Here is a 27,536-nt window from a genome sequence, read left to right as displayed (position 1 = left end):
AATTAATTAGCAGTTGGTCATATTTTACCATTAAATCTCTTGCGATTTTCTGCTTTAACCAGAAGGTTAATTTCTCGAAATATTCCCTTCTTTGATTTCTTAGCGATATTTTAAAAATGGGTTTGACATTTCTGTGTTTTGATTGTTGTTAAAAGTGAAAAGAAATGCTTGGAAACATTCTGCTTTTCATCTCTGCAGTTACACATGTTGTGGAATGATGGAAATGGCTTAAAGATTTATTTGAAAACTACTACAGGCTTTTTTGGTCAGGGTATGCGCACTGTAATTCTCTGTTCTACATTAGGGTTATCAGGAGATTCATCAGTCTGGAGTTTTATACAACCAGGACAACATTGGCTGTTTGCTACAGAATGGAATTCAAGTCGTAGAACAATTATGTAAATATAAAAACCTTGAAAACTGTCATTATTGTGGTAATTATTGTGTTTTTGAAACAGTTATTGAATTAATTAATTTATCCTGTCAATTACACAATCAATTCTTGACTAAACTGTATTTTCTCTGAGTGAATTGTGGAATGTCTGTATCATGTGGAATGTCTGTATCAACATTTTCTTAATGATCTCATGGTTACCACAGCGATTGTTTACATGTCCACCTCAGTGGCTGTCTAAGAAGATAATAGAGTGCTTAGCTTTCCTGCCCTCTCCCTCAGTCACAGCGTCAAACTCCTGCTGTGCTAGGCTGTTTCTCCATACTTGTGAGCACCTGTGTCTAACAACAACGGTCAAATAAAAGGATGAAAAGGGCTCACAGACACTGCTTTCGAGATAGCTGTGTCCTGTTTGTCTCTGGCTACAACCCTGTACTGAGGCAGGACACCTGACAGCATGGAGCAGGAATCTCATCAATCTCCATGGCTGCCTCTGGCACTGCAGAGGAGAGGGAAGATGCACTGAGCATGCTCGATGCAGCTGCAGCCTGTGGATGGAGCAGGAAGGGAGGGAGAGAGAGTGAGGGGAGGGGGGGGGGGGTGCGTTGTAGCAGCCAGAGCTGTTGGCAGCACAGTGCCGGGATGCTGCTGCTGCAGAGAAGAGGTGTGTGGGAGCGCTGGTGTTGAGACGGGGAAGATGTGATGAGGAGAGAGAGCGGGGGGTGGCCAGGAGAAGAACAGTCATCGGCGAGGGTATTTTGTCACGCCGGGGCTAGAGGTGGAGGAAAAGGAGCACCGAAATCAGATGGATGTCAGTTTCCCCCAATAAGAAGGGGGGAGGAGGAAGGAACAAAGGGATGACCTTCGCAAAGATCGGCTGAACCAGCAAAATGCAGATGGCACAGGCCGTCGTGGAGGTATCGATCTGTCCCTGGTCCGTTTGAGGGAGAAAGGGTGGTTTCGGAACCGGCGCCCGTGACGGTGTGGTCTGTTTGGGAGGAACGGATTGAGGAATTTGGGAAGGAGCATCGTCAGCCCCCCTGGTCTCGGCAGCCTTCCCCCTCTCCTGTTTCAGCACGTACCTGCTGTGTTTATTCTCACTGTCTCTTCAGAGGGCCTGAGCGTGTGTGGAGATGTATGCCTTCTACTCCCTGCTGGTCTATATCTTCTACTCCGTCTTCAAGAAGGAGGAGGAGGCAGCCCTGGAGGAGGAGGGCCCAGGAGGAGCCAGCGCGGGGGTATGTAGAGTATGTACCCTGAAAACAATCTGATAGCCCTCTGCTCCTCCTTTTCGTCTCTTCCTTTGTCAGGATTTTAAATCATCTAATTGAAGATATTAATCCTTGAATGAGGTTGCTGAAAAAAATACATGTGTCATTGATTAGCTGCATTTAACCCAAATGTTGCTATCAAACAGAACAGGGGAAATGACCTGATTATAGATGGTAGAAAAGGAGAGGACTGCACACAGCGGCAAATGATAGTCATGTTTTATGTCAACATTGCTATATTTTACATTGCATTGTATTATGTGAATGCTTCTTCTGCATGTGATATTCAGCGATAAACCGCCAGTTGGTGTCTTTTCTTTTTTATTTTTTTCTTAATTCACTTGTCTCTCCCTCTCTCTCCCTCTCTCTCCCTCTCTTGGAATGATCAGGAACCTGGGCATGTTTCCATGGAAACAGGGAGCAGGAGGAAAAATGGCCACACCCCCAGTTTGAGAAGAAGGGGGTGTGCCCGGCAGTCTGACTCTGGCAGTATGGGTTATCGATTACATACTTTATCAGCTCACTTAATAGTGTACTGTTTCTACTGTACTACCGTCTATCCTGTACAAATACTGCTACTACTTAATAATAATAATAATATGTTTCCATTCAGGTAGTAGCAGTGACAGTGATGGCCTGTCGCTCAGTGAAGAAGATGAAGGCGATGAAGAAGTCCCTGGGGCTGTAGCCAGCACCCCGCTGTCAGCCTTCCTATCTTTTAAGCAGGAGGCAGAGAAGAGGAGGTCTTCTCATGTTCCACAGGAAATGGGTGGAAAGGTAAACTCTCTGTGCTGTATGATGTGACTGTCATGGTACATGAGCAGTTACTCACTCATTTGCACCAATCGTACCATTTTGCCATCAGAGCAAAGCTTGCATGGTTTCAGTGATGACAGCAAACAGAAGCCTCACCCATTTTGGATCTCATGGTGCCTCACTCACCCATTGCTAGTATAAGTTGAACAAATGGGTAATAATGTGCTACTGACTTTCCTGCACCAGGATCCAAAGGTTATGAGCCTGGCTCAAGTTAGCAGTTTAGGACAGTTTGTATATAACTCTAGGCCTGATGACTTTTAATGAAGAGTTGATGAGTTTTAAAGATGAGCAGATGAGTTTTAATGGTGGGCAGATGGGTTGTAAAGGTAGGCAGATGGGTTGTAAAGGTAGGCTGATGAGTTTTAAAGGTGGGCTGATGGGTTGTACAGGTGAGCAGATGGGTTGAAAAGGTGGGCTGATGGGTTGTAAAGGTGGGCTGATGGGTTGTAAAGGTGGGCTGATGGGTTGTAAAGGTGGGCAGATGGGCTGTAAAGGTGAGCAGATGGGTTGTAAAGGTTGGCTGATGGGTTGTAAAGGTGGGCTGATGGGTTGTAAAGGTGGGCTGATGGGTTGTAAAGGTGGGCAGATGGGTTGTAAAGGTGGGCTGATGGGTTGTAAAGGTGGATCACCTTGCCGTGCCCAGGTTGCTGAGTCGCCGCTGGTGGCGGTGATGTCTCACCTGCTGAGCTTCCTGGAGCAGTACTCCCACCTGCAGCAGATGCAGCAGCAGGCCGAGCAGTACCGCGTGCAGCTGAGGCGGCACCGGGTCCAGCACCGCCGCCAGGTCAAGGCCCTGCGCGCCTCCTACCGCCAGCGTCTGAGGGACAAGAGCACCGTCATCGACAGCCTGGAGGAGGCCATCGCCCTGCAGCAGAGCCCCCTGCTGGAGACTGAGGGTGAGGGCAGGGTGAAGATGGGAGGGAGTGGAGGAAGCGGGGGAGAGAAAATGAGCATTGAGCTCTTTTGCATATACTTCATAGATATTGTAGACGTAGCATTTAATATTCCTAGCATGATTTCAGTTCTGGATCCTTTAACATTACAGTACAGTAAATGATACGTGATATTGATATGGGTATCATTCATGATAAGAAAAGTTGAATACTGATTTGGGCTGAAGGATGTGTTAGTATTGAAAGACATAAAAAAGAGTGTTGTCAGCAGTTGTTCTAAAGAGATGTGACAGGAACCGCATAGGGAATCAAGGGATGATATCAGTTCCTGAAACTCGAGACTTGTAATTTTTCTTTTGTCTTCAGAAAGTATGTTCTTTTTGGATAAGCTTTGGGAATTGTTTCTAAGAACATTCATAATTGTCCCAATCTCCCAAACTTTCATATAAATCCAGACAGGATGGAAATGTGACTAAAAGTCCTGCTGCATAATTAGGTAGCATGGTTAAGATGCAAAATTTAGGAACTGAGAGTTTGGCGGATAAATTATTCATTGCTTAAATTTGAAAAGTAATTTCAAATTAAAAGGAGAGATCAATGTGTATTTACAGATTAACCTCAGACTATGTAAAACAGCAGTGATATTACTGACCTTAAACTGTCTGTATTCCTTTGGAAATCTGTCTTGGACCAGATGCGAAAGGTCACCTAGGGCTCAAAGTAGGTATCATAATTTACTTAGACATAGTAGTAATAATAACAAAAATAACAATAACAACAACAACAACAACAACAATAATAATAATAATAATAATAATAATAATAATAGAAATAAGTAGTGCCTTTTGAGAATATGGGTCGGGGAAGCTTACTTTAAAGTGTATAGTACATTCACATTGCTTAACCATGACTAATGTGTCACAAAATATATATTAATGTATTTAGTATCTCTTATGTAGCTTCCCCCACAAGAGTGATTCATCACAGCCATTTTATTCAAAACAACTCACCATAAATCAGTATACCAGAAGTGGAGACCCAATGATTAGATGGCTTGATTGAGTAAGAGCCAGATTTGGAAGACCAACGAATGCAGAGTAAACAGTTCTAAAAATTGTGAGTCAGGAATATTATGGAAATTTTTTTAAATACAAAATATATAAAATATCTAACAATGAAAATATAAGGTAAACAATCCTGAGAACTACCGATGCTCATTAGCTGATTGTATAAATGCAAATTTCAGATAAATTAGTGAAGTATAGATTCAGTATGGTATGACAGAAAGGAGTTTTCCAATAATGGATCTTCAACAACCACTACTCTGCACCCTCCATCTCTCTCCCTCTCTCCCTCTCTCTCTCTCACTCTCCCTCTCCCTCTCTCTCTCTCTCTCTCTCTCTCTCTCTCTCTCTCTCTCTCTCTCACACACACACACACAGGCACTCTCTCTCTTTCTTTCCCTTTCTCCTTCCCTCTATTTTTGTTGTAAAAATATCTGATAGCTGCCCATGGCTCTTCCCTAGACTTAGGGTGACTCAGTAGCTTTTGTTATGAATAAATCATGCATTCTTGTGAGTGCCTCGTGTCTTACGAAAATGAGCTCACAGCACCTCTGCACGTGCTGGCCCCACACATGGCCAGGCCGTTCTATGCTATAAATAGCCCTTGTGCACCGGAGAGCTGGTGGTGATGTTGTGGGAGATTGATTGCGAGTTGGGAAGCGCTGCTGGTCAGCTGTATAATGGATGGCCATGTTAAAATGAGTTGAAATGCCTGAAAGGTTTGCTTCTGTCAATAACTACAGTGTATACTTCATCAGAGATATATCAGCTCAGGTGAGCTATAGCTTTTGTACTAGGGAAAACACGTGCATGACAGATCTTCATAGTTTGTTTGATGAATGTCGACACATTTAATCTACATGTTTTTATCAGATTTTTGCAAGTATATCTGCTCTGAACCTGTCCGTGCAGATGCCATCTTTCAAAGGTTCCTTTGCCAATAGCGAATTTGAGAAAATCTGGTGTTACATCTCAACATTCCCATAAATCTGTAGCATTACTATGAGCCTAAAACAGAAAATGTTTGTTGAACACATTCCTCTGTGTATAACTGGTGAACTTTATCACGCTTTGACCTGCTGCTCCTTGGTCTGCTTTATTATGTTACTTTTTAATCACCTTTTAGTTTTGATCCTCAGATAGAGTGAATCTGTAACTCAGACTGTAACTTCCATTTATTAATATAATGTGAATGGATGATGTATACATTTGGATGTTCCAACTCTTTTCTATTTATAAATGTATTTTAGTACACTTTTTGAAATATTTGGAACCAAAATGTATAGTTAAATTCTGTTGGTTCCCATATTACGTGTTTTTCTTTGTAATAATTTCATTGTAGTTAATACCTCATTAAGCAGAAACCAAAAACAGGAAAACTGCACATACATTTCATACTGAACTTCACTTCTCAGAATATTCCATGCAATATTCAAAGAGTGGGATTGTTGTTTATCCCAGATATGAGATATGATATATATTTTTGGTTACTTGTAGTCGTTTAACCCTTAAATCACTGTACAACATTGCAAAGCTTAAATGACTCTCCTTTTTGGCTGGTGTGCAGCCCATGAAATGAAAAGGACTCTTGACAGCAGACATAAATCATTAAAAGAGATGGTTGATTAAATGCGTAACCACTCCAGCAAGGTGTCGACAAATATGCAGCAGGCTCCACTCACACAGAGCCAGCACAGAGCTCCTCAGTCCTGGCTTTTCTCAGGCATCACAGAGCTCCTCAGTCCTGGCTTTTCTCAGGCATCACAGAGCTCCTCAGTCCTGGCTTTTCTCAGGCATCACAGAGCTCCTCAGTCCTTTTCTCAGATGTCACCTCTGTCCTGTTACACATGCTGCCCCTGCATAAGCACTTTATTACTGTATGTGGCATTGATTTCTAAAACCATCCTTTCCCAGGTCTTGTTAAACTTTGATTAAAAAGGTAGCACTGATTGTTCAGGTTTGGCGAATAGGATTATGATGGTAATGGTTGTCTAATTATGTGGTCAGTAATGACATGGCCAGACTCAGTGTTATGGAGCTGGTGGTAGAGATGCTGTTGATGTGGTGAAGTGATGTGGTCAGTTATAATAAATCCAAGCAAAGTGTTATGGACCTGACCGAGCTATGGTGTTGATGATTGGTGGTGAAGTGATATGGTCAGTTATGATAAATCCACACTCCAGTGTTATGGAGCTGGTGGTAGAGATGGTGTTGATGATTGGTGGTGAATTGTTGTGGTGAGGTATGATGCGTCCAGGCTCAGTGTTATGGAGCTGGTGGTAGCAATGGTGTTGATGATTGGTGGTGTGATCAGGTATGATGTGTCTTGGCTCAGTGTTATGGAGCTGGTGGTAGCGATGATGTTGATGATTGGTGGTGTGATCAGGTATGATGTGTCTTGGCTCAGTGTTATGGAGCTGGTGGTAGTGATGGTGTTGATGATTGGTGGTGTGGTCAGGTATGATGTGTCTAGGCTCAGTGTTATGGAGCTGGTGGTAGCGATGGTGTTGATGATTGGTGGTGTGGTCAGGTATGATGTGTCCAGGCTCAGTGTTATGGAGCTGGTGGTAGCGATGATGTTGATGATTGGTGGTGTGATCAGGTATGATGTGTCCAGGCTCAGTGTTATGGAGCTGACAGCGGTGATTACATTGTTTCAGGTGAGTGTGATGCTGCCCCAGGGGCCCAGGGAGGACTGCATAAGTTGGTGGAGTCTCTGTGCGGCTTGCAGGGAGAGCGGTCTCAGCTGAAGGGGGAGCTGCGCTCTCTGCACACAGAGCTGGAGCAGAAAGACCAGGACCGACACTCTCGTGTGCAGGCCTTCCAGCAACAGGTATGGTACTACACTCACAAACACACACACACACATACACTGCCACACACGCACACATGCACACATAAACACACGCACGCCACACATATGCACGCCACACATACACATACACTGCCACACACACATACACACATACGCTGCCACACATACATACACACACACACGCATACACATATGCACGCACACACTCACAAGAACACACACACATGCACACACATACACAGCCACACATACACTGCCATGCAAACACAATCACAGACACACACACACACACACACTCACACATACTCACAGACACACGCACACATGCATACACACACATACACGCGCACACACACCTTTCCTTTAGCAGATAAAGAACACTTACCTTATCATCACCAGGTAGAGAAAAGGCACTGTATCTCTCACATTCATCTGCCCATATAACTGGTACATACAAAGCTCATGTACAGACAGGGTATAAGCACATTGAGACACCTTTACAGTGTTGAGCTGATTTCCAACATTTGCTGTCTGCAGATCGACGAGTTGAAGCACTGCATCAAGGAGCGAGAGGATGAGCTGGCCAGACTGAGAGCTGAATCTGTACGTCACTCCAAACAGCAGTGTGCTGGCCTTCAACCAAGCTTATGCAGGGATATCACAGTTAATGTTAATGTTGCCTTTAAAGATGGTATAATTTGCAATCAATTCTTGAAAAGTTTAACAGAGCTAATTTTAATGGGGCTTTTGAATATCCTGTAAAGGATAATAAAAAGGATGAATATCCCGTAAAGGGCGGCACGGGCCGCCTCACAGCAAGGAGGTCCTGGGTTCGAATCCCCATCGTCCGGGGCCTCTCTGTGCAGAGTTTGCATGTTCTCCCCTTGTCTGCGTGGGTTTCCTCTGGGTACCCACAGTCCAAAGACATGCAGGTTAGGCTGATTGGAGAGTCTAAATTGCCCGTAGGTATGAGTGTGTGAGTGAAAGGTGTGTGTGCCCTGCGATGGACTGGCGACCTGTCCAGGGTGTATTCCTGCCTTTCGCCCAATGTATTTAGGGGTGGCCTGTAGCGTAGTGGTTAAGGTAAATGACTGGGGCAGGCAAGGTTGGGTGTTCGAATCCCAGTGTAGCCACAATAAGATCCGCACAGCCGTTGGGCCCTTGAGCAAGGCCCTTAACCCTGAATTGCTCCAGGGGAGGATTGTCTCCTGCTAATAAACTGTACGTTGCTCTGGATAAGAGTGTCTGCCAAATGCTAATAATGTAATGTAATGTAATGTAATGTATGCTGGGATAGGTTCCAGCCCCCCTGCAACCCTGTTCAGGATAAGCAGGTTAGGATAATGAATGAATGAATGAATGAATATCCTGTAAAGAAACTATTATTCATTTTTTTCTCTCTTTTTAGGGAGTGACAGACTCTGAGAAGCGAGTGCTTTGCCTGTCAGCTGAGAACGAGAGCCTGAAACAGAGTCTGAGTGTGACTCAGGGCCTCCTGCAGCAGCTGTCAGTCATCCCATCCCAGTCCAGCTCCATGCTCATCAAGGTCAGACTCCTGCACTGCTGCTCCTGTCGTCAAAACGGGCCACCTGCTATATGTCCTCAGGACAAGACACTTCACACTGCTCCTGTCATCAAAATGTGCCACCTACTGTATTGAGAGTCATGGATCTGTTTGGTATTGAGAGTCCTGGATGTGTTTGGCATTGAGAATCCTGGCTGTGTTGGGAGTAAGAATCCTGGCTGGGTTGGCATTAAGAGGCCTGGCTGTGTTTGGCATTGAGAGTCCTGGCTGTGTTGGGAGTGAGAATCCTGGCTGTGTTGGCACTAAGAGTCCTGGCTGTGTTTGGCATTAAGAGTCCTGGCAGTGTTGGGAGTGAGAGTCCTGGCTGTGTTTGGCATTAAGAGTCCTGGCTGTGTTTGGCATTAAGAGTCCTGGCAGTGTTGGGAGTGAGAATCCTGGCTGTGTTTGGCATTGAGAGTCCTGGCTGTGTTTGGCATTAAGAGTCCTGGCTGTGTTTGGCATTAAGAGTCCTGGCAGTGTTGGGAGTGAGAGTCCTGGCTGTGTTTGGCATTAAGAGTCCTGGCTGTGTTTGGCATTAAGAGTCCTGGCAGTGTTGGGAGTGAGAATCCTGGCTGTGTTTGGCATTGAGAGTCCTGGCTGTGTTTGGCATTAAGAGTCCTGGCTGTGTTTGGCATTAGAGTCCTGGCAGTGTTGGGAGTGAGAGTCCTGGCTGTGTTTGGCATTGAGGATGATTCAGGCCGCTGTGCTCCTGCTCCAGGAGAATGAGACACTGCGGAGTCGTGTTCAGCAGCTGGAGACCTCCCTGCAGCAGCGCGGGGAGCAGCTGTCCCTCCTGGAGCGCAGGAGCGAGCAGGCCGAGTGGAGGCGCGGGGAGGAGCTCCGGAGGAGGGAGGAGAGACTGAGGGAGCTGCAACTGGAGCTGGACAAGGAGCGCGGCAAAGAGCCCGTGGTCAAGGTAGCAGCTAACATGTCTTCTATACCAAACAGAACCAAGTCATCACCCACTTTGGTTTGATGTTTGTAATTTTGCTTGGTGATTTCCCTACCTAAGAGGAATCCTTGCAGACCCACCCACAAACCCACACGTAAACGCATGAGCCATTCTGGTGTCTATGTAATGCGGCAATTATTGCTTCTGTCTTGGCTTGTACGTGTAGTTGGCTAGATAAGGGTGCCTACCAAGTCAAAAAGATTACCACAGTGTAAAAGCAGGCAAGGCCAAAACAAACCTACATAATTCTGGGTCAGTGCAGCAGTATGACCAATTGATCATGAAACTCATAAGGGAAGCTAGTTAGAACTTTTCTGTGTTCTCTATGCTTTCAAACATGATTACTGACTATTAAGGCTCACATGTGTGATGGGCCTGACCCTGATGAATAGAAACGGTCAGAACCAGAACCCCCCCCATAAGCATTATTAATACACAAAATCAGAAATATGTTTTTATGGCTCTATTTTGTAGCTACATGGAAATAAGGATTGCTTTGTAAGTGTAATCATGCCTGATTTTTTAAAAATCACTGCTGATGGTCTGAAAGTGGCTTTGCCCTGGCTATTTCCTCCTGCAGTATGTCACTCAGACAGTAGAGGTGGAGTCACCTTCAACACTGAGGCAACTGGGTGAGGCCAAAGAGAAGAATGAACGATTGGCTAAGAAGCTGTCCAATCGAAATGAGAAGTGCAGGGAATTGGAGGAGCTGCTCAGGCAATCAGACAAGGTCATTGCTAACCTGCAGCATAAGGTACATCAAATAAAATGATCATTTAAACTGTATTAATAATAAAAAATGTATTAATAAGGTTATGTGTCACAGAATATCCATAGAAACAAGCTGTGAAACATTTTTTAATCCATAAGTTCATTTCCATGAATAAATGTCCGCAATGTAAAGTACAAAGATAAATATGATGAACAAGGTAGATATATTAATGACCAGAAAAATGCAGCAGATGCAGTTCAATAGAAACAGTATTGATTCCTTTTAAAATAGTAAATGCTGTGTGTGTGCAGATTGCTGCTTATGAAGTGGAGATTGGGAAGCTTCGGGATGAGCTGCTGAAGGAGATCGGGCACCTGGAGGAGCGTAAGGACGAAGCGGTGAAGGCTGCAGCTGACTGCTCTGAGCAGCACCTGCACAATCTGCAGCAGCAGTTTACAGGTGAGCCTGCTCCTCCACCAACACACTGGACAATACAATCAGTCTCTACGAACACAAACCACAATCTAAACCACCGTCTGCACTGTCTCTACCAACACAAACCACAATCTAAACCATCATCTGCACTGTCTCTACCAACACAAACCACAAGCTAAACCATCATCTGCACTGTCTTTACCAACACAAACCACAATCTAAACCACCATCTGCACTGTCTCTACCAACACACTGGACAATCAGTCTCTACCAACACACTGGACAATCAGTCTCTACCAACACAAACCACAATCTAAACCACTGTCAGCACACTGCAACATATCTACCTCTCTGCAAACATATACAGTAGATGAGTGAACTCCCCTTATCTGTAAAAGTATATACAGTTAGTGTGAGATTCAGAGAAACCTGAAGGATCAGATTATATGAGAGACGTGCTTGTGAATCATTCTGTAGAGCAGCACAGCTGAGGTGTACATAAAACATTGTTATTGTTGTACAAACGCAATAATATGCCAAAATGGGGACAGGGGCATATGCATCTTTAACATTCACGACACTCTCATACGTTTCCATGACCATCTCTGTCACTCTGTAGGTCTGCAGCAGCGTCTGGCTGCCCTCCCCCCGACCCTGCGCTCCATGAAGACGGATTATGCCAGCCTGCGCAGCCAAGTCCGCAACTTCTCCGACTTCTACGGAGCTGCCATCAGTGAGGCCAAGAAACAGGTTGGCAGGGTTTCAGCTGTCTGTTCTCAGATCCGTCTGTCACAGCAATAATGTGCCTGATTCATGACCTTAAGATAGAGGCGTTGCTTTGCACATTTACAAATGGGATTCTATTACTGGGTATTTAGTGCTGCTTTTCGGGTTACATGTCCGTATGCACAGCGCCCATCGGTGCAACGCATTACTGCACACATGAAATACTAATGTTGTTGTTTGTAGCTTACAGCTGTGATCAGTGAGATGTCGGAGGCAAACAAGGACCTGCTGGAGAAGTACAGGAAGGAAGTGGCACTACGCAGGAAGTACCACGAGCAGCTGGTGGAGCTCAAAGGTACAGAAGGGTGGAAGGAGGGGTGGAGTATCGACTGGCAATATTGAACAAAGTCCATTTTCAATTCATGAATTGAAGAGGATGAAAATGACAATGAGCTAAGATTCGAATATACTTAATTTACCAGTGATAGATGATGATTTTACGGTGAGTAAAAACCTGACAGGAATCATTCACAGATTCTGTGGACAAATACAAAACATCTGTTCTGCTGTGTGACATCCATGTATCATATTGCTTGGGAACATCTGTGTGATGTCACTTGTTGCCAGGTAACATCCGTGTGCTCTGTCGCGTGAAGCCTGTTCTGAAGGAGGACCAGCAGGATGAAGGGCAGGCAGTTGTTGTGACAACAGACCCAAATAACGAGTCCGCTCTCACTGTGATGAGCAAGGGCAAAGGGCGCACATTTGAACTGGACAAGGTCTTCCACCCACATGCTTCACAAGAGGAGGTACTGACTGGTCCAGACAGGTCATTCAAGGGCAGCTCACCCAAAATGAAAATAAAATATATGTATCTCCACCTACCCTACCCAGCACTGTCTATCTATTTGCTGACATTTGACAAGTTTACTAGATGCAGTTCATACAATGGACCATTATCAACCCAAATTTTTGCAGTGACGAAAATGTACATTCAAAAAACACAACAGCAGCATCACTTTTCAGATACGATGCCACAGTTACTCACAAACAGGAGTAACATGAGCAACAGAAACAGTCCGACGGCAGTCATATGAATGGATGAAGAGTACATTTGTGAAATGGGTAGAATTTAAACCATGGCAGATATGTGGGTATGAGCAGTCCTCCAGTGTCATGCAGCTATGATAAGAGTACTGTGCACTGTGCTTTGATATCTACCCTCAATATCTTTCATACCGTTTCAGGTTTTCCAGGAGATTGAACCTCTGGTGACATCCTGCATCGATGGATATCATGTCTGCATTTTCGCTTATGGGCAGACAGGATCTGGGAAAACCTACACTATGGAGGTAGGCAGGCTGTTCTGCGCTCTGCTTCATGGGTTAGGCCGCAGTCAAATCTGAGAATTGTTTCTCTGCAGGGTCAGGGTTGCAGAGTCCTGTGACACTCATACATACAGTTCTGTTGTGTTTACAGGGCAGTGTGGAGAATCCAGGCATTAACCAACGAGCGCTGAAACACCTCTTCAGTGAGATAGAGGACAGGAAGGACATGTGGAGCTACTCTATCAGTGTGAGCTCAGTGGAGATTTACAACGAGATCCTCAGGTACCAGCCTTTTCACACAGAGTAACAGAATACTGGCAGAGTAGCCTAGTTGCTGATGTATCACTGAGTATGTGTGTTTCACAGAGACCTGCTCAGTAAGGATGGGGAGAAACTGGACATCAAGTTAAATCCAGATGGAACCGGCCAATTGCATGTCCCTGGCCTCAGGGTCATTGAGGTCAGGAGTTTCCAGCACATTAAAAAGGTGAGCACCAAGCTCCCTCACACAGACACAAATACACATACAAAGACATACACTCAGACACCACAGTCATGTTGCTCATGTGTCAGTTCTTTTTTTTAGACTTGAATGTTGCATTTGATCTGACTGACTGTGGACTACTAATACCAAAAAATTGGGTTTAAACCATTTGACAGGAAGTTGGTTGGAAGGTTGAGGAATTCCACAGGGATCAGGTCTTGGGCCTGAATTATTTATCTGTATACACAGAGAATAAATAAAGCATGGAATAAAATGTACAACAAATGAATAAACAAATTTGACCCCTCTATAACCTAGGGGTGATTTCAGACTGACTGACTTGAATTTTCTAGCATCTATTAATACAGTAATTAAGATGGCCAGAGTAAGTTCTTCTTTTACACCTCAATTCTGAGAGTTTGATACATACATTTATTACAGGCAGACCTGCAGTTCTCCCAAGAAACACAGTGTCTTTTATAATTGAATTTATTGTTGTCTTGTCTTTTATGCACTTCACCCCAAAATATCTTTCTGATTCATATGTGATCCCAGTGGAGCCTGAAGGTATTCAAGCACTGGCTTTCTCAATATCCCAGCAGTAAAGTTGAAATGAAGTGGAGAGGCAGCCTTTGGTTTTATTGTTTTTGCAGTATTTGATGAAAAAATGCATTTCTTTCATAGTGTATTGTATTTTATGACAGTGTTGTTTCTTGGTTTACTTCTTTTGTATTTGTTTTTATATTGTATTGTCCTCTCTGGGTTGGCAAAAGTTATAGGAGAACTGAAATATAAATTAATTTATTGAATGCAGTACTTAATACCCACAAACATGGCTTCCCATCCCTCCAGCAGTGTTGTTAAATGTTGCTCAGCATTTACCAGAAGAACTTACTCATCAGCATTGTATAACACCTGAGACCAAAGGCATATTTACCAGACCATCTCATCCATCGCCTCTCTTCTTCAGATTCTGGCCATTGCCCGAAGGAATCGGATTACGTTTGGCACCCAGATGAACCAGCATAGCTCTCGCTCCCATGCCCTACTCACCATCACTGTACTGGGCACTGACCTGGCCAACGGTGCCAAAACCACCGGTGAGTCAATCTCAGGACAAACAGACTACCAGGCTCCTGGTTTGAATGGGTAATGAATCAATGGATGGATTTGCCAGATATTCAGCTATCCACTCTGAATAACATCTTTACGGCTACTTTATGTCGAGGAGGTTCTGGTTAAAAACAGGATGTTGTAGTTCCATCTACTTATGGTTCCTGTGGTCTGTCTTCACTCGCCTTCATGAACATTCACAATGAGCCAGCATCACAACGCAGGAAAATAAAGTGTGTTTTATTACTCAGTTGTACTGAACTGTCATGTAGATGACAGACATAGATGGGTGACAGTCAGACCTGCCCAACTTCAGGTAAGCTGAACCTGGTGGACCTGGCTGGCTCAGAGCGGGTGTGGAAGTCGGGGGCAGAGGGGGAGCGCCTAAAGGAGGCCCAGAACATCAACCGCTCCCTGCTGGCCCTGGGGGACGTGATCCAAGCCCTGAGGGGTCGTCAGACACACATCCCTTTCAGAAACTCCAGACTCACCTACCTACTGCAGGACTCTCTCGGCAAAGGCAACAAGACAGCCATGGTGGTCCAGGTAAGAAATCATTTAACATAATCAGAAGGTGAGTGTATATAGTAAACATTGACTTGATTGTATTGACTAGGTGGTCAGAGGTGGGCAATTCCAGTCCTGGAGGGCTGGTGTTTGTACAGGTTTTTGTTTCCACCGATTACCCTGGCTAAATGAGCTAATTCACCTGACTGTATAACACTGGTTCACTCATAGATTAGATCACAGAAAAACCTTTCATATAGGGGCAGAATATTTTGGTTGTCATTCCTGCACTTATCAAGCAATGTAGCAAACTCTGACCCTAAAGTCTCCCTTTGTCCTTTAGATTTCTTCTCTGGAGAGCAACGTGGGTGAGACTATGTGCTCGCTGAAGTTTGCCCAACGGGTGTGTAAGGTAGAGCTGGGACCTGCTGCACGTAAGATTGAAACTGCAGACAAGTGTGAAAATCTATCTTAAACCACCACCATCGCTATCCACCCAACCAAAACTCTCAGAGAAAGATCCTGACACTGAACTGTAGGTCCGTAGCCTGGCTCCTGACTGGGCAACAGCTGTAATGGTCTGAAATCAGACATTTGGGTTGTGCTGTTGGTTTGTGTGGTCATAAAGAAGAAATGGAGGGAGAATGCCTGCTATGGTGCTTGGAAACAGCTCTTCTTCCTAAACAGAGTTGCATGCAAAACTATAGCATTTTCCCCAGTGAAACAGCGTCCCCTCAGTGCCAAAACAACCTCTGCCTCACTGACCTCTTCATCGGGTGTCCCCTTCATGCCTGGTGCTGTCATGTTATAAGGAGGAATGGGATTTATTTGATTCTGTGATGAAAGATCCAATGATATAACTCTAACCGTTGTTAGGTAGTGTTCCACAGACAAGACAAGAGGACAAGGATTTCAGTTCAGCAACAAAAATGCCCAGGCATTGCCACTTGCTATGTATGAGCTATTACAATATAATCTATATATAATCTTACAATTTATACATATTACTGATTCAATTATACTTTATAGGTTAATGTTTATTAGTTATTAGCCTATAGTTACTGTGATGAGAAACTATTAATATTTTGTGGGGAAAGTACGGGCTAAAGAATATTGGAATTTTCACAAGGATTTCTAATAATAATCTTGTGCAATCCATATCATACTGATACATGGTTGAGTATAAACATGGTGTTTCCATTAATGTTTTCTGTCATGTAGAACTCCAGTCGTCGCATTTCTATAGAAACAAAAAATTGGTGAATCGAGTTTGAAATTGATTTACCCTGAGCCGCTTTTCATTGCAACAAATTGAAAACATTTTCTAAAAGAATTAAACCTGGCGGCGGCTCAGTATTTTGCAAACATGTTGTAATTTAAATGCATAATTGCAGTTTACTGAAAAATCGATGGCTATTTAGGGGTGGGAGCACCATTTTTATGGGAAGAAAGTATTTTCTGCTTTTGAAATAGAACCAAGTAGGTGCTTAGAACCATGTATGTGACTACTTCCAGTAAATGTTATGCCAAAAAATAGCTTTGTTGTCGTTTTACAGGCGAGTTTCTACTAATACCTAGCTAGCCATTGCAGTACAATTGACTAAGTTGTCACATGAAGATGTTTATATAACTGACAACTGAAAGATATCTCTTGATATTCCTCTTTAAGGGCTAATTACACTAGCCAAAATTGGAAGAGAATAGGTTTTCTTGACTATGCTATTGGAGGAATATTTGAGGTTTGGTGCACTCTCAATGTGCTAATATCTCACACACATCAACGCTGCAAAATAACTGGTCCACAGTAACAGCTGTATAACTCCAGCAGTGCATGTATGTTTTTGATTGGCAGATTGCACACATCACACAAAAAACAGTCTAAGCCAATTTAAAAATGCACTAAATCTGAAAGACCATTTAAAAAAAACTGTACCCTTTAAGGCATTCTTACCACTAACATAAACACCACCATCATTTTACTGTTGTGTCAGATAGAGCAAGGGATTGAACAATGTGTGTACTCAGTGTTGAAATAAAGAATCTGACCCATCAAAATATAAAGCCATAGCAGCATGTAGCAGACTTTACTTTCGGGTTGTCATACAGTACAGCTGCCATCATCAAATCTGGACCTTGAATCCAAATCTGCCCGTTTCTTTTTCTCCAAGGTAATTAGCTGAACAATTAGTGCTACTGATTGGCCAGACTGTCTTCACATCTGACTCCCAGGTAAAGGGGTGGAAAAGCAGCAGTTCTCAGACCTCAAAGACTGAAATTTGATGACCCATGCAGTACACCTTCTGGAAAGTAAAATTACCTCAAACATCAGATTTATCAAGATCTGATTTAGCTGATGAGTCTAACTTTTTGATATAATTCCATCAAAACGTTGCTTCCAACACAAAGGCTAAAGCAACAGGTAACTTTCCTTCTCCCATAATCTATAACCTGAGATACGACTACACGACTGTAGTCACTTGGGGAAAGGTTGCCTGTAGTGTATTTTTCTGACAAATTCTCTCACACATACAATTGGTATACCAGAAATGATAAACTGTCCTCTTTAGTCTAGAAAACAATGTACCGCTATACTGTCACAGGGTACTAATAGTAGTACTGTATTTAACTGCACTTTATCAGTGTGATGAATCCACACGTGATGTGATGGAATGAGATTTAGTGTAGATGATGCTCGGGTGGTAGCAGTAAAGTCAGAACATCTGTATTGTGCATAGAATATTTTTCAGGTATATCCTGTTGATGAATTTCAGTTATATGCTGTCAACAAAATAAGTAAGATTCATAAATTTCTGTTAATACCAGTAGCAGCTTGAGAACTTCAAAAAGCAGTGGCAGAAATTGTACCTTTACGGACCATTTGTCTGAACCAAATTTTATTTTACTTGATTATCGTGCCAATAATATTTTCAATTTGGACTGAATTCCAAGGTTATGGAATTATTTTTTTGGAGATATTAGTTTCACCTTCTGGAATGGATTATTTGACTAATTATTCACCTTTATTTATACAGGATAGGTTGAATTGAATTACTAATCAAAGAGAATTAACAGACAGAGCCATCAAATGTGAGATTTCTGCCACCTCCTTTTAAATTTTACCAGCTGCATTTGATATGCATTTTAAATGTCCCTCTGGTTTGGACAGTGAAAACATGAATCCCAAAGGTATTAATGTTTGTACAAGGGCACAATAATGTACAACTTCACCTCAAAATCGAAATTATTTTACTGGAAAAAGATATTTACAAAAATGGATGTAGAAATAAAAGGTGTACACAAACAACACTGCACTGTGTGACTGCTTGGGATGAAAGGTGTTCTACAGCGGGGCAGGTGGCCACACAGCTGCTCTGAAATGGACTCCTCTGGCACACGGACATACAACCACACACTTCAACAGGAGGATTATCCGCCATCAAAAATCAGAGCGTTAACATTGCCAAGCAGCCTCTTATAGAATCGCGTTTGGCAGCCAGTGGTCTCAGCTGGCTCCCCCACACAGTGTCTCTACATTTAACAGATCCAGGCAGCCGCAGGTGAGGAGATGTAGGGGAGGTGGCAGTTCCAGTCAGAGTGTATGCTGCTGCAGTCGCATCTGCTCTCAGTCAGAGTCTCCTTCCTCCACGTTCACTGCTCCCACTGCTTCAGCCAGCTCCATCTCACTGCCCTTCAGACGCTCCCCTGTCAAGACACACACCGTTACACACCTGGCACCAGCAACCACCTGACCTGCACCACAGAATGGCCAGACTGCACTGTGCTGATGAACTGAAGAAATAATGGTGGTCATTGATGGTCATTATGCCACCACATTTTAAGCCAGGACTTTGTTACAAATAAACCAGGTTAACATTTATTAAGTACCAGCTCTACCATCAAAACACCACTCCATGTTCAACTGTTACCACGTTCACCGTGTTTCAAGGTGCACCTTTTACTTAATGGAAGAAATTGAAATCAGAATACACCCCATGTGTTTAATACCATCAGTGCAGACACATTTCCACAGACTTGCTGTCTCCCAAGCAGAATGGCTACGGCTGAATGAGGCAGCATGTTAGTCATCTGCTTTAAGTCATTTGCCACATGCCCCTTTAAGGGGTCTTAATTGAATCAAATTTGAAAGACACAGCATATGTATCCCTCTCAGGGTAGGGCTGAGAAGTCTAGTGTTTGATGTTCTTCAGTGGACATGACAGGAAGTGAAAGCCGAGTAACTTGCACAAGAGGGAATGTATGCATAATTTATGTGGGTAATCTGACCAGCAACTATCGAGTTACATATGTCCCATAACACAACCGGGCAAGTAAACAGAAGAGACTCGACTTCTCTGTGCCCGTCCCAAATGTCAAGCTGCCACAACCTTTGTAGCATTATACCCATTAAGGAAACCGGCTGCAGTGTTCTTCCATTTGGGACACAGCCTATATCTTCAGCTTTCTGTCTTGGGCTGATGTCATCACAAACTGCTCTACATTATCTCCTCCCTCCCCACAGCAGTCAGCCATCAAAGGCTGACTGGAGCATGAAAGGCCAGAGCCACTCAGGGTAAATTATCCTGCTGCCAGTCTTAGTTAGAGCGCGTCTCGGCGTGTCTGTGGGCGATTACTGCAGAAAGATGATCAAAACAAACCTGCTGAGACCAGATCCCATACCACTCTGCCAAGATGACGGACACGGTCAAATCTAATTAGTGGCCTTGCGGTTGAACACTCAAATCAGTGTCGTCACTGTGGCACCAAACCTCCCTGATCCATTTGGAATCCACAGAGCAATTAGCCAGAAACCCGCAGACTCTTCCAATTTAGTTCAGGGGGGCGGTTTCTCCCTTCCTGGCTGCTTTAAGGGGGTGGAGGGCAGGGTAATTAAAACCAGGATTGATAGGGGCTCCTGGGTGAGGTTAGGGACAGGGTTTTTATGATTGAGAAATGTACTTTACCCTCAACGGTTTCACTAAATACGCAGCTGCACAAACACATTTATAGCCATGGATAAGGGTGTATACTAAGCAAATGAAGTCATTGTGGTCATTGGTATTGTACGAGTGTAGGTTTGGCTTGGGCGTTTTCAGTTTGGGGCAGCCCCTCAGCGTAGGCTAATAGTCCTGTAATAGCATTCCACCAACAACGCAAAGGTGGGTTGATGTATTGAAAAATGCAGCTTTGGATAAAAGCGTCTGCTAAGAAGTATATATAGACTTACGGATGAGTTCAGCTATTGCCCTTTGTGTTCTCTTCTCCAGCTTCTCCAGCTTTTTGGCCACATCTCTCTTCAGGTCCCTAAAAACCAGCATAGATATCAGGATGAGAACCCCACTGCCAATGATTCTGATCACATATTAGTGCCAGGGTGACCAGTGAAATATACCATCGTTTGTAATAAATGTAATCAGAGGCACAATTACAGTGGTTTTGATGCCATGCATTCTGGATTATACTGTAGGCACAGGGCCATTTCCATCTGGCACAGGACAACACAACAAAACGCACATCAAACAACATTATGGTATGTTGCAGTTTATAGAAAAACATGAAATGATCTGTTGGCATTTGTAACCGCCCAAAACATCTGCAGTGCATTAAAAACCCATTCATCAGTGTATAATAATCTCTGGTCAGAGCAGATGGAGAAATATAGAGTACATTCATCTTTAGCCATCAGAAGAGGTTCTTACCAGTCAGGTTTCCTGGGTGCAAGGTTAGCCAGATCCTGTCACAGAAACATAACAATACACATCAGTAAATGGTTTCATCTTCACAACAGGGCTCAAGCAATACTTCAACTCCAGGTTACATGTGATGATTCACATTTAGAAACACAAAGGGATCCTAACAATCAAATAGATGAACACCAAGGTGTGAAATAATCCTGTGACACTGCACTGTATGGATTAACAGCAACTTTTGTTTTAAAAGGGGGGGCCACTACATTTCACTCCCTAAAGAGATAGATTCAAATGCTGGCTACAACTTGCTAATACATTGTTCTTACCCTTATTATTGCTGACAAAGTTACAGGATATGACATCACTTACCACTTCCTCAATGACAGGCTCTGGGTTGGCAGCTTCCAGCTGGTCTTTTACCTTCTCCTCCACTGAAATCACAGCAGCAGAATTAGCTTTCAGTCAATTATATTTTACTACTGATGGAAACACAGGCTTCATGGACACAAAACAGGTGGGACTACCATGTTCTGCCAATCACTACCATTAGCTAATCAGAGGACAGCTGCTATAGAAAATGTGGATTCTAATCCATCAATTTCATGTAAAGTTATGCATGTGCTGCCATGTGAAGACCTGTTACTGAGTCAATGGTGTGGTCCAGTCGTACTTTCACAGTGGAGAGGGGACCTTACCAGTCCACTAGCCATCAAGTCAATGCACCCAATTCAAACATTATATTCTGATATTTAAACATGCTGTAGGAGTGGTTTTATCCACAGTATTATCTGAAATAACGCAAATGAACAAGTTTAATAAGAAAGAAGAAAATGATCGTACACACAGTTTTGTGTGTGAATGATGCTAGCTCTCTAGAAACATAGCAGCAGGCTATCGATCGAGGAAAGGTTTTTTCTTTTTCTTTTTTCTCCTCATTAGCTCGTTCACATGTTCTGTGACAAATGTGCAGACATGACAGCGCAGTAGGGGGTAGAATGTACCGTATGCATACTCAGAGTTGCTAAGAGGCCATAGGAGTTATACACATTGTGGCTGAAACTATGCAAATTCAAGTCTACTCTGGTTATCACTTCTTGTGAAAACTGCCTTCGAACTGCACCGCTTCCTGCCCCCATGACACACTATTAGGGACAGCCTCGGGGCAGCCGTGTATGAGGGGCAGCTTCGGGGCAGCCGTGTATGAAGGGCAGCCGCGCCCCGCTCTGACCTGATGCAGGCTTGGCCTTGGGCACCTGCCTCTCCTTCAGCTCCTCGTCCTCAGGGGTGTAGTTCCTCAGCTTCAGCTCCCTATAAACAGACACAGTCACCACGCTGACCAAACCAGTCTGCTGACTGCACAGAGACGCATACAAACACATGGGGCAAGGTTAATGCACCAAAACATACAGCATAGTCAGAGACTATGCTAGTGTGTGATGATGGTACTGCAATTAGACGAGACCAGTAACGGATAGACAGTGTAACTGGGGTTGTTACGACGTTCTCTGAAAGAAAACAAGCCGGTCTGTCCTTGCATACTCTGCTGCCGAGAGCGCGTACCTCAGCAGCAGACCTGATTAAAGGGGTCACAGAGGTTTTTCCTGGCGCAGGCTAGACTGTGCTACAAAGCTCTCTGATAAAATGAAAACTTGTTTTCAACCGTTACCAGACCGTGCTAGCCTCTCTGCAGACTTGGTGAGATTGTGCGGGGGTGGGGGGTGTAAACGCAACACGCAGGCTACACATGCTTGACCTGTTACAATGGCAATTATTTCTGAAAAAAGTACTCGCACCATTCAAAAACAGGCAAGTACTCATTTACCAGGATTTCTAGACATACCTGCCTGCAAAATGTTCAAGTATGACACCAATTCCTAAAGCTAACAGTGCCAAAAGATACCAGTGGGTGGCAGCACACAGTCATGGTTTTCCAGGTTGAAGCAGATTCTACACCACTGAACTGCATCACAGGAAGCAACATATGCAGTTCTCTAATCCTGGAGGGTTACAACCATATCAGTGGAATCATTACCATACAAATGCATACTTCAAAGATTTGTACTTTTTACTCTGGAAAAGTTGGGTCCCATCGCATTTATTGTGATTTTAAAGAGACAGAGTACGGCACAATTACCAAAGCCTGCAGAGGCACAACACTTCTACAGGTGTCATAACATACTGCTTATTGTACTGTGAATAGTTAGGACCAATTCTTTGACACATTTAACAGAGCTGACGACTTGCTGTGGACAAGGATCCCATAGCACTTTACAAAAGGAACAGGGAGTTCCCCGGTGTCCTGGCAGAATTCCCAAACTAGCTTTCGCAACCAGCCCGCATAATCATCCCCTAGTTTGCCTAGCTCAATCATTTCCTCCCTCTCCACCTAAGCTAACGTGTGGTGAGTGTTGTAGTGCAAAATGGCTGCTGCACATCACAGCGGTGAGTACTACAAATTGCTGGTTGTTGAGGTGCGTTTACCTTTTGCTCTGTAAAGCACTTTGCGATCATGCAAAGGAAAGCACCAATGCACAAATGCAATCAACGATTATTATTTTGCATATTATTATTTACTACCTGCATTAGGAATGAAGTCTCACACACATACTCACTTCAGGAAACACAGCCACCACACAGCAGTGGTTTCACAGGGGGCGGGGCTGTACCTAGTATGCAGATCACTGCTGCACACAGATGGCTGCTTTTATACATCACCAGCCCAGCTGCACCCTCCACTTGTGGAGGCTCCAACTGCCAGGGCCGCTGAATGAACAGACTAACTTTTCTCACTGAAATATCACAGCTCCTCCACCACTCTGCCGCGATTCAAAAACCAGCAGCACTCAAGTCCATTGTTTCAATCCAAACAATGCCTTTCATAAAACCCTCAGCGCACTGATATTGTTAATGAGCCCGACTGAGATGCCTGCAGTCACTGCACCCCCCCTGGGAGTTATGCGATCCAATGGACAGGATGAGGGCTACACTCACACGGTAGTAGAGACATTCCTGAGTGAGCGCGCTGGCACAGATTCAGCAGTATATAATGTTCCTCTCTGTGGGAGGCTGAGAGGGGGCAAGTGTGCAAGGGGGCTGTCTCACAGTGGGAGGCCCCTGCACTTTTAAGGGTGGAAAGGCATTATGGGTAAGTCATGGAATGCTCGTCATCAGCCCCACCCCACCTCAACACTGCATTCCACGAAAATCCTAATTACCCACAAATCACTGCAGCGTTGGCATGGCTGTCTTCGATGGATGGTTCCCTTCCCCACCTAGCTCAATATGAGGATCTTGGAACGTATGATTCTTAAATAGCGGGTGCCAAAGTATACTGGGGGGAACGTATGATACTTAAAACAGCAGGTGCCAAAGTAAACTGGGGAGTATGATCACAAGGTGATGACAGCCAAGCACACACAACTCTCCCCTACACACCAGCTGTGCCTGATGACTGGCATGATCACTGAAGGCCGTCATCCATGCTTAATGTATAGCCCCTATTGTCCTCAAAAGAAATCACAATCATTTAACATACATTTAGCAGAAAACTCTGCCTGTAGGAAATCGCTAATAAAAAATAAATGGTTGGAACCTAAAAACCTATAAATCAACTCAATAAATCCATCCCCACTTGCTCCACTAAGCCGTCGAGAAGAATATTTAACTTGCCACTGCCATAGCTCCTCTCAATCCTCCATGCAGGGGATGGCGTGCAAGTGCTCTTCCCTCAACAATGGAGAAAGGTTTAAGTGGAAGTGAGATGGATGCCCTTTCCTATAGTCTGAAATGCAGTCCTTCAGAGCTGCAGAATATCTGAGCAGCCATTAAGCATGGTGACCCAGCTCAATGTAAACAGGAGCTGGAGACTGCAAAGGGAAACGGTTTCTGACCCAGGGTGAGGAGGCTGGGGGTGGCTGGAATTGTTCAGTTGTACTTCAGCTCTAAATTTATAACGAGCTGTCCCCTGGAGAGTGTAGGAGGGACACTTAACTCCATCATTATGGAAGATACATAAAGCTCTCTTCAACTTTCCACAAAAGGTCTAGCCCCTTTTCCTCTCTAGGAAATTCCTGTGCTAGAACACAGTGTGCGAGTGTGTGTTTTCCCTGGGATTCTGTGCCACCGTTTTTGGGCAAGTGCATGCCACCAATCAGCTGGGAGCTACATCTACGGGCATCTTTGAATCAACAGTGCTCAGCTGACCTGCGTGTATAGGGGAAACATCGGAATGTGCGTGAGAAAATGTGAACATGACTTGAGAGTGCGTGTGTATGAATGTGAATATGCGTATAGGAATGAGCACATGTGCGTGTGTGATAAGCTGACCTGTGTTTCATCTCCGAGTCTTCCTCCTCCACTGCTCTTTTACTCTCTGGCTCCCCATCCTCTGGAACTCTCCCCTGCAAAGAGACAAAACCCTGTTAACACTGCATTACCAGAAACACCACTACAGGGAATGCCATGCATCAGACTGCTGTGAACTGCGTCCAGGGTGAGCGTAGGGTTCGTTTAAATGAACAACAGAGCATCTGATGAGCGTCTTTGGTGTGTCCAATGTCCGAGCAGCCTTCCAGAGAGAAAATAAAATGTTAATTTGAAATTAAGCAAAGGATTCGGAGGCTGTTGAAAAGTAAACCCCTTGTGAAGTTCAAAACAAAGGAGTAGGGCTGCCTCCCAACACTGCTTTTTCCTGGAGAGGCTTCCTGTTCACCTACTCGAACAATACAGAAACACGGCCATTCTTCAAATACAGCACTGCACCAAAAATAATCAAGCCCCAGGAATGTGTGCACTATGCACTGTACTTGCATAACTCCTGCCCTCCCCCACAATCAACCAGAGCAACATCAGCCAGGTCTGATATTTATGTGAAAATGTAAAACAACGTACTGGGATATAGATATAACACACAGGAGATTGCTTAAAACAAATTTAAATTATTTAAAACTGGCAGGTATAAACTGTGGATTTTTAAAAAAATTTTAAATTTTAAATTTTACAGTAACAGTAACATCGGCTGGCATATCACCACTCTGAACTAAAATAGTCCAATAAGCCAGAATGCATTGAACATGATTATTGATAGTGCTGTGTTTATAGAAGATGAATCAATTGCGGTTCAATCATTAGTTGGTTGAATTTTTTCTTCATTTAAGTTATTGAATGGTATCTGCAGTCCTATTCAAGGTTATAGGTATATGATCTTTAAGCAACTGGTGTAGCCTTTGGAGGTAAAGAAAATTGGCCCAGTTAATTAATGTTACATCTTGTTTTAACTAAAATTTGATATAATCACATAACTACAATTAAAAATACAATTAAATGTACAATTCAAAAACATTGGCATATTTTATCATCGGACAGCTACTTCACTTAGCTTTATAGACTGAAATGTTGTTCCAACAGCATCCAAGCACTTATCCCACTTATACACAGGTGTCAGAATACAGTCCCGGAGGGCCACAACGTCACCCTGTTTTCAGCATGTTTCCTTTGCATTTCATATGTAATCCACACACCTCGACATGGCACAGTCGCAAGGGCATCTGACTCTATTTTATTAGATATAAATATTGAAGTGTAGTCTGAAAAGGTGTGTTTGCATAAAACAGCCCATGAATCTGCCTGGCTGATTTGCAGATCATTCCACCTCATGGGGATGAAGAATGAGAAGAGCTGGAGCCATGGCACCCCTGCACTAATGTCAGGCAGGGAGCAGGCTGAACCTCACGTGTCAGACCAATAATGTGGTCAGAAGTCAATGATTGGTTTATCAATCGTGGCCTGTGTGTGCGCCAAATTTCATTTCAAGCACTAGCTACTGCAACATAATTGTTCTTAGTCAGACACTTGTACATAGTGGAAATGTTTATCCTCCTATGGCCACATTATGCCATGACGAATAAATGTTACGGCGACGGAGACGAACACTACACAGGACCGGTATGCAGTTAAGATTTCACACTATGCTAGTGTTTGCTAACATCGTGGTCCCCCTAATGACCTCGGAAGTACTGAACACGCTTTCAATTTACTCACCATCCAGCTACAATTACCATTAGCTAGCTAGCTCATTCCAAATAGACAGATACCGTTGTGTAGCTAGCTGATGGCAAACGTTAGTAATTAGCTAAAATAAGTTAGCTCAAACTTAGTTCGCTAATTAGCTAGCTAGCGAACTAGCTGTGGTGCCGTTTAGTTGCTCTACCTGTTCGCTCGCCAGCAATTACTGTGTCACATCGCAACTGCACTCTAATTATACTTCTAATGTAATAATAAAGCTACATACTTGAAGCTGTCTGTCTCTTAACGCCTTCAATCTTTCCTTTCTCTTCAAGGCTTGTTCTTGCAACGCTCCAACTGTTTGCTCCATTTCTTCTATTTCACGTTGTCCCTGCCGCGTCAGACCACACTGTCGAAGCAGACATGGTAGAGAGCACTGAGCGCATCGATGTATATTTTCAGGCAGCGAACGTCTCTCTCTCTCTCTCTCTCTCTCTCTCTCTCTCTCTCTCTCTCTCTCTCTCTCTCTCTCTCTCTCTCTCTCTCTCTCTCTCTCTCTCTCTCTCTCTCTCTCTCTCTCTCTCTCTCTCTCTCTCTCTCTCTCTCTCTCTCTCTCTCTCTCTCTCTCTCTCTCTCTCTGTCTGTGGTGTGTGTAATTCATACTTAATGCTTCAAAGACTCATGATAACAAGCAAAAGAATATCATTTTCCCTTATTAGCTTAGACTAATATATGTATATTAATTCATAGGGCAATAAGCAACCGATTC

General features: G+C 43.8%; 2 protein-coding genes across 3 annotated transcripts; one reads left to right on the top strand and one right to left on the bottom strand.

The window, feature by feature from the left end:
- The first annotated feature begins 1,070 nt into the window (after nt 1-1,070).
- Nucleotides 1,071-18,381, top strand: si:ch211-257p13.3 (kinesin-like protein KIFC3). 2 transcript variants are annotated; one of them, XM_061237222.1, is made up of 19 exons: nt 1,071-1,632; nt 2,055-2,154; nt 2,279-2,442; nt 3,128-3,380; nt 7,102-7,274; nt 7,794-7,859; nt 8,665-8,802; nt 9,539-9,736; nt 10,353-10,526; nt 10,796-10,943; nt 11,539-11,669; nt 11,889-12,000; nt 12,273-12,454; nt 12,893-12,997; nt 13,125-13,255; nt 13,340-13,460; nt 14,428-14,557; nt 14,887-15,116; nt 15,421-18,381. In XM_061237222.1, the coding sequence occupies exons 1-19, from the start codon at nt 1,528-1,530 to the stop codon at nt 15,550-15,552; spliced, it is 2,793 nt and encodes a 930-aa protein (XP_061093206.1). In that variant the 5' UTR covers nt 1,071-1,527; the 3' UTR covers nt 15,553-18,381. The 2 variants fall into 2 exon arrangements, with proteins under 2 accessions (XP_061093206.1, XP_061093179.1); XM_061237195.1 differs by having other exon boundaries at nt 1,071-1,641.
- ccdc12 (coiled-coil domain containing 12) lies at nt 18,307-27,212 on the bottom strand. The gene is made up of 7 exons (XM_061237341.1): nt 27,054-27,212; nt 25,091-25,164; nt 21,993-22,072; nt 21,134-21,195; nt 20,774-20,808; nt 20,302-20,378; nt 18,307-18,779 (listed from the first exon to the last, which is right to left on the bottom strand). The coding sequence occupies exons 1-7, from the start codon at nt 27,135-27,137 to the stop codon at nt 18,700-18,702; spliced, it is 492 nt and encodes a 163-aa protein (XP_061093325.1). The 5' UTR covers nt 27,138-27,212; the 3' UTR covers nt 18,307-18,699.
- Between the last annotated feature and the right edge of the window lie 324 nt (nt 27,213-27,536).

Source organism: Conger conger, chromosome 1 (genome assembly GCF_963514075.1).
Source record: "Conger conger chromosome 1, fConCon1.1, whole genome shotgun sequence".
Classification (NCBI taxonomy): Eukaryota; Metazoa; Chordata; class Actinopteri; order Anguilliformes; family Congridae; genus Conger; species Conger conger.
This window is presented reverse-complemented; position numbering and strand designations above follow the sequence as displayed.

Excerpts from the sequence above, each read along its gene's own strand:
- si:ch211-257p13.3 (XM_061237195.1), top strand. The coding sequence starts at position 1,528 with ATGTATGCCTTCTACTCCCTGCTGGTCTATATCTTCTACTCCGTCTTC. Across the intron at positions 7,860-8,664 it reads CCAGACTGAGAGCTGAATCT|GGAGTGACAGACTCTGAGAA; the intron begins GTACGTCACTCC and ends CTCTCTTTTTAG. Across the intron at positions 10,527-10,795 it reads TTGCTAACCTGCAGCATAAG|ATTGCTGCTTATGAAGTGGA; the intron begins GTACATCAAATA and ends GTGTGTGTGCAG.
- ccdc12 (XM_061237341.1), bottom strand. The coding sequence starts at position 27,137 with ATGGAGCAAACAGTTGGAGCGTTGCAAGAACAAGCCTTGAAGAGAAAG. Across the intron at positions 20,379-20,773 it reads GCACCCAGGAAACCTGACTG|GGACCTGAAGAGAGATGTGG; the intron begins GTAAGAACCTCT and ends GCTGGTTTTTAG. Across the intron at positions 18,780-20,301 it reads GGCAATAGCTGAACTCATCC|GGGAGCGTCTGAAGGGCAGT; the intron begins GTAAGTCTATAT and ends GTGTCTTGACAG.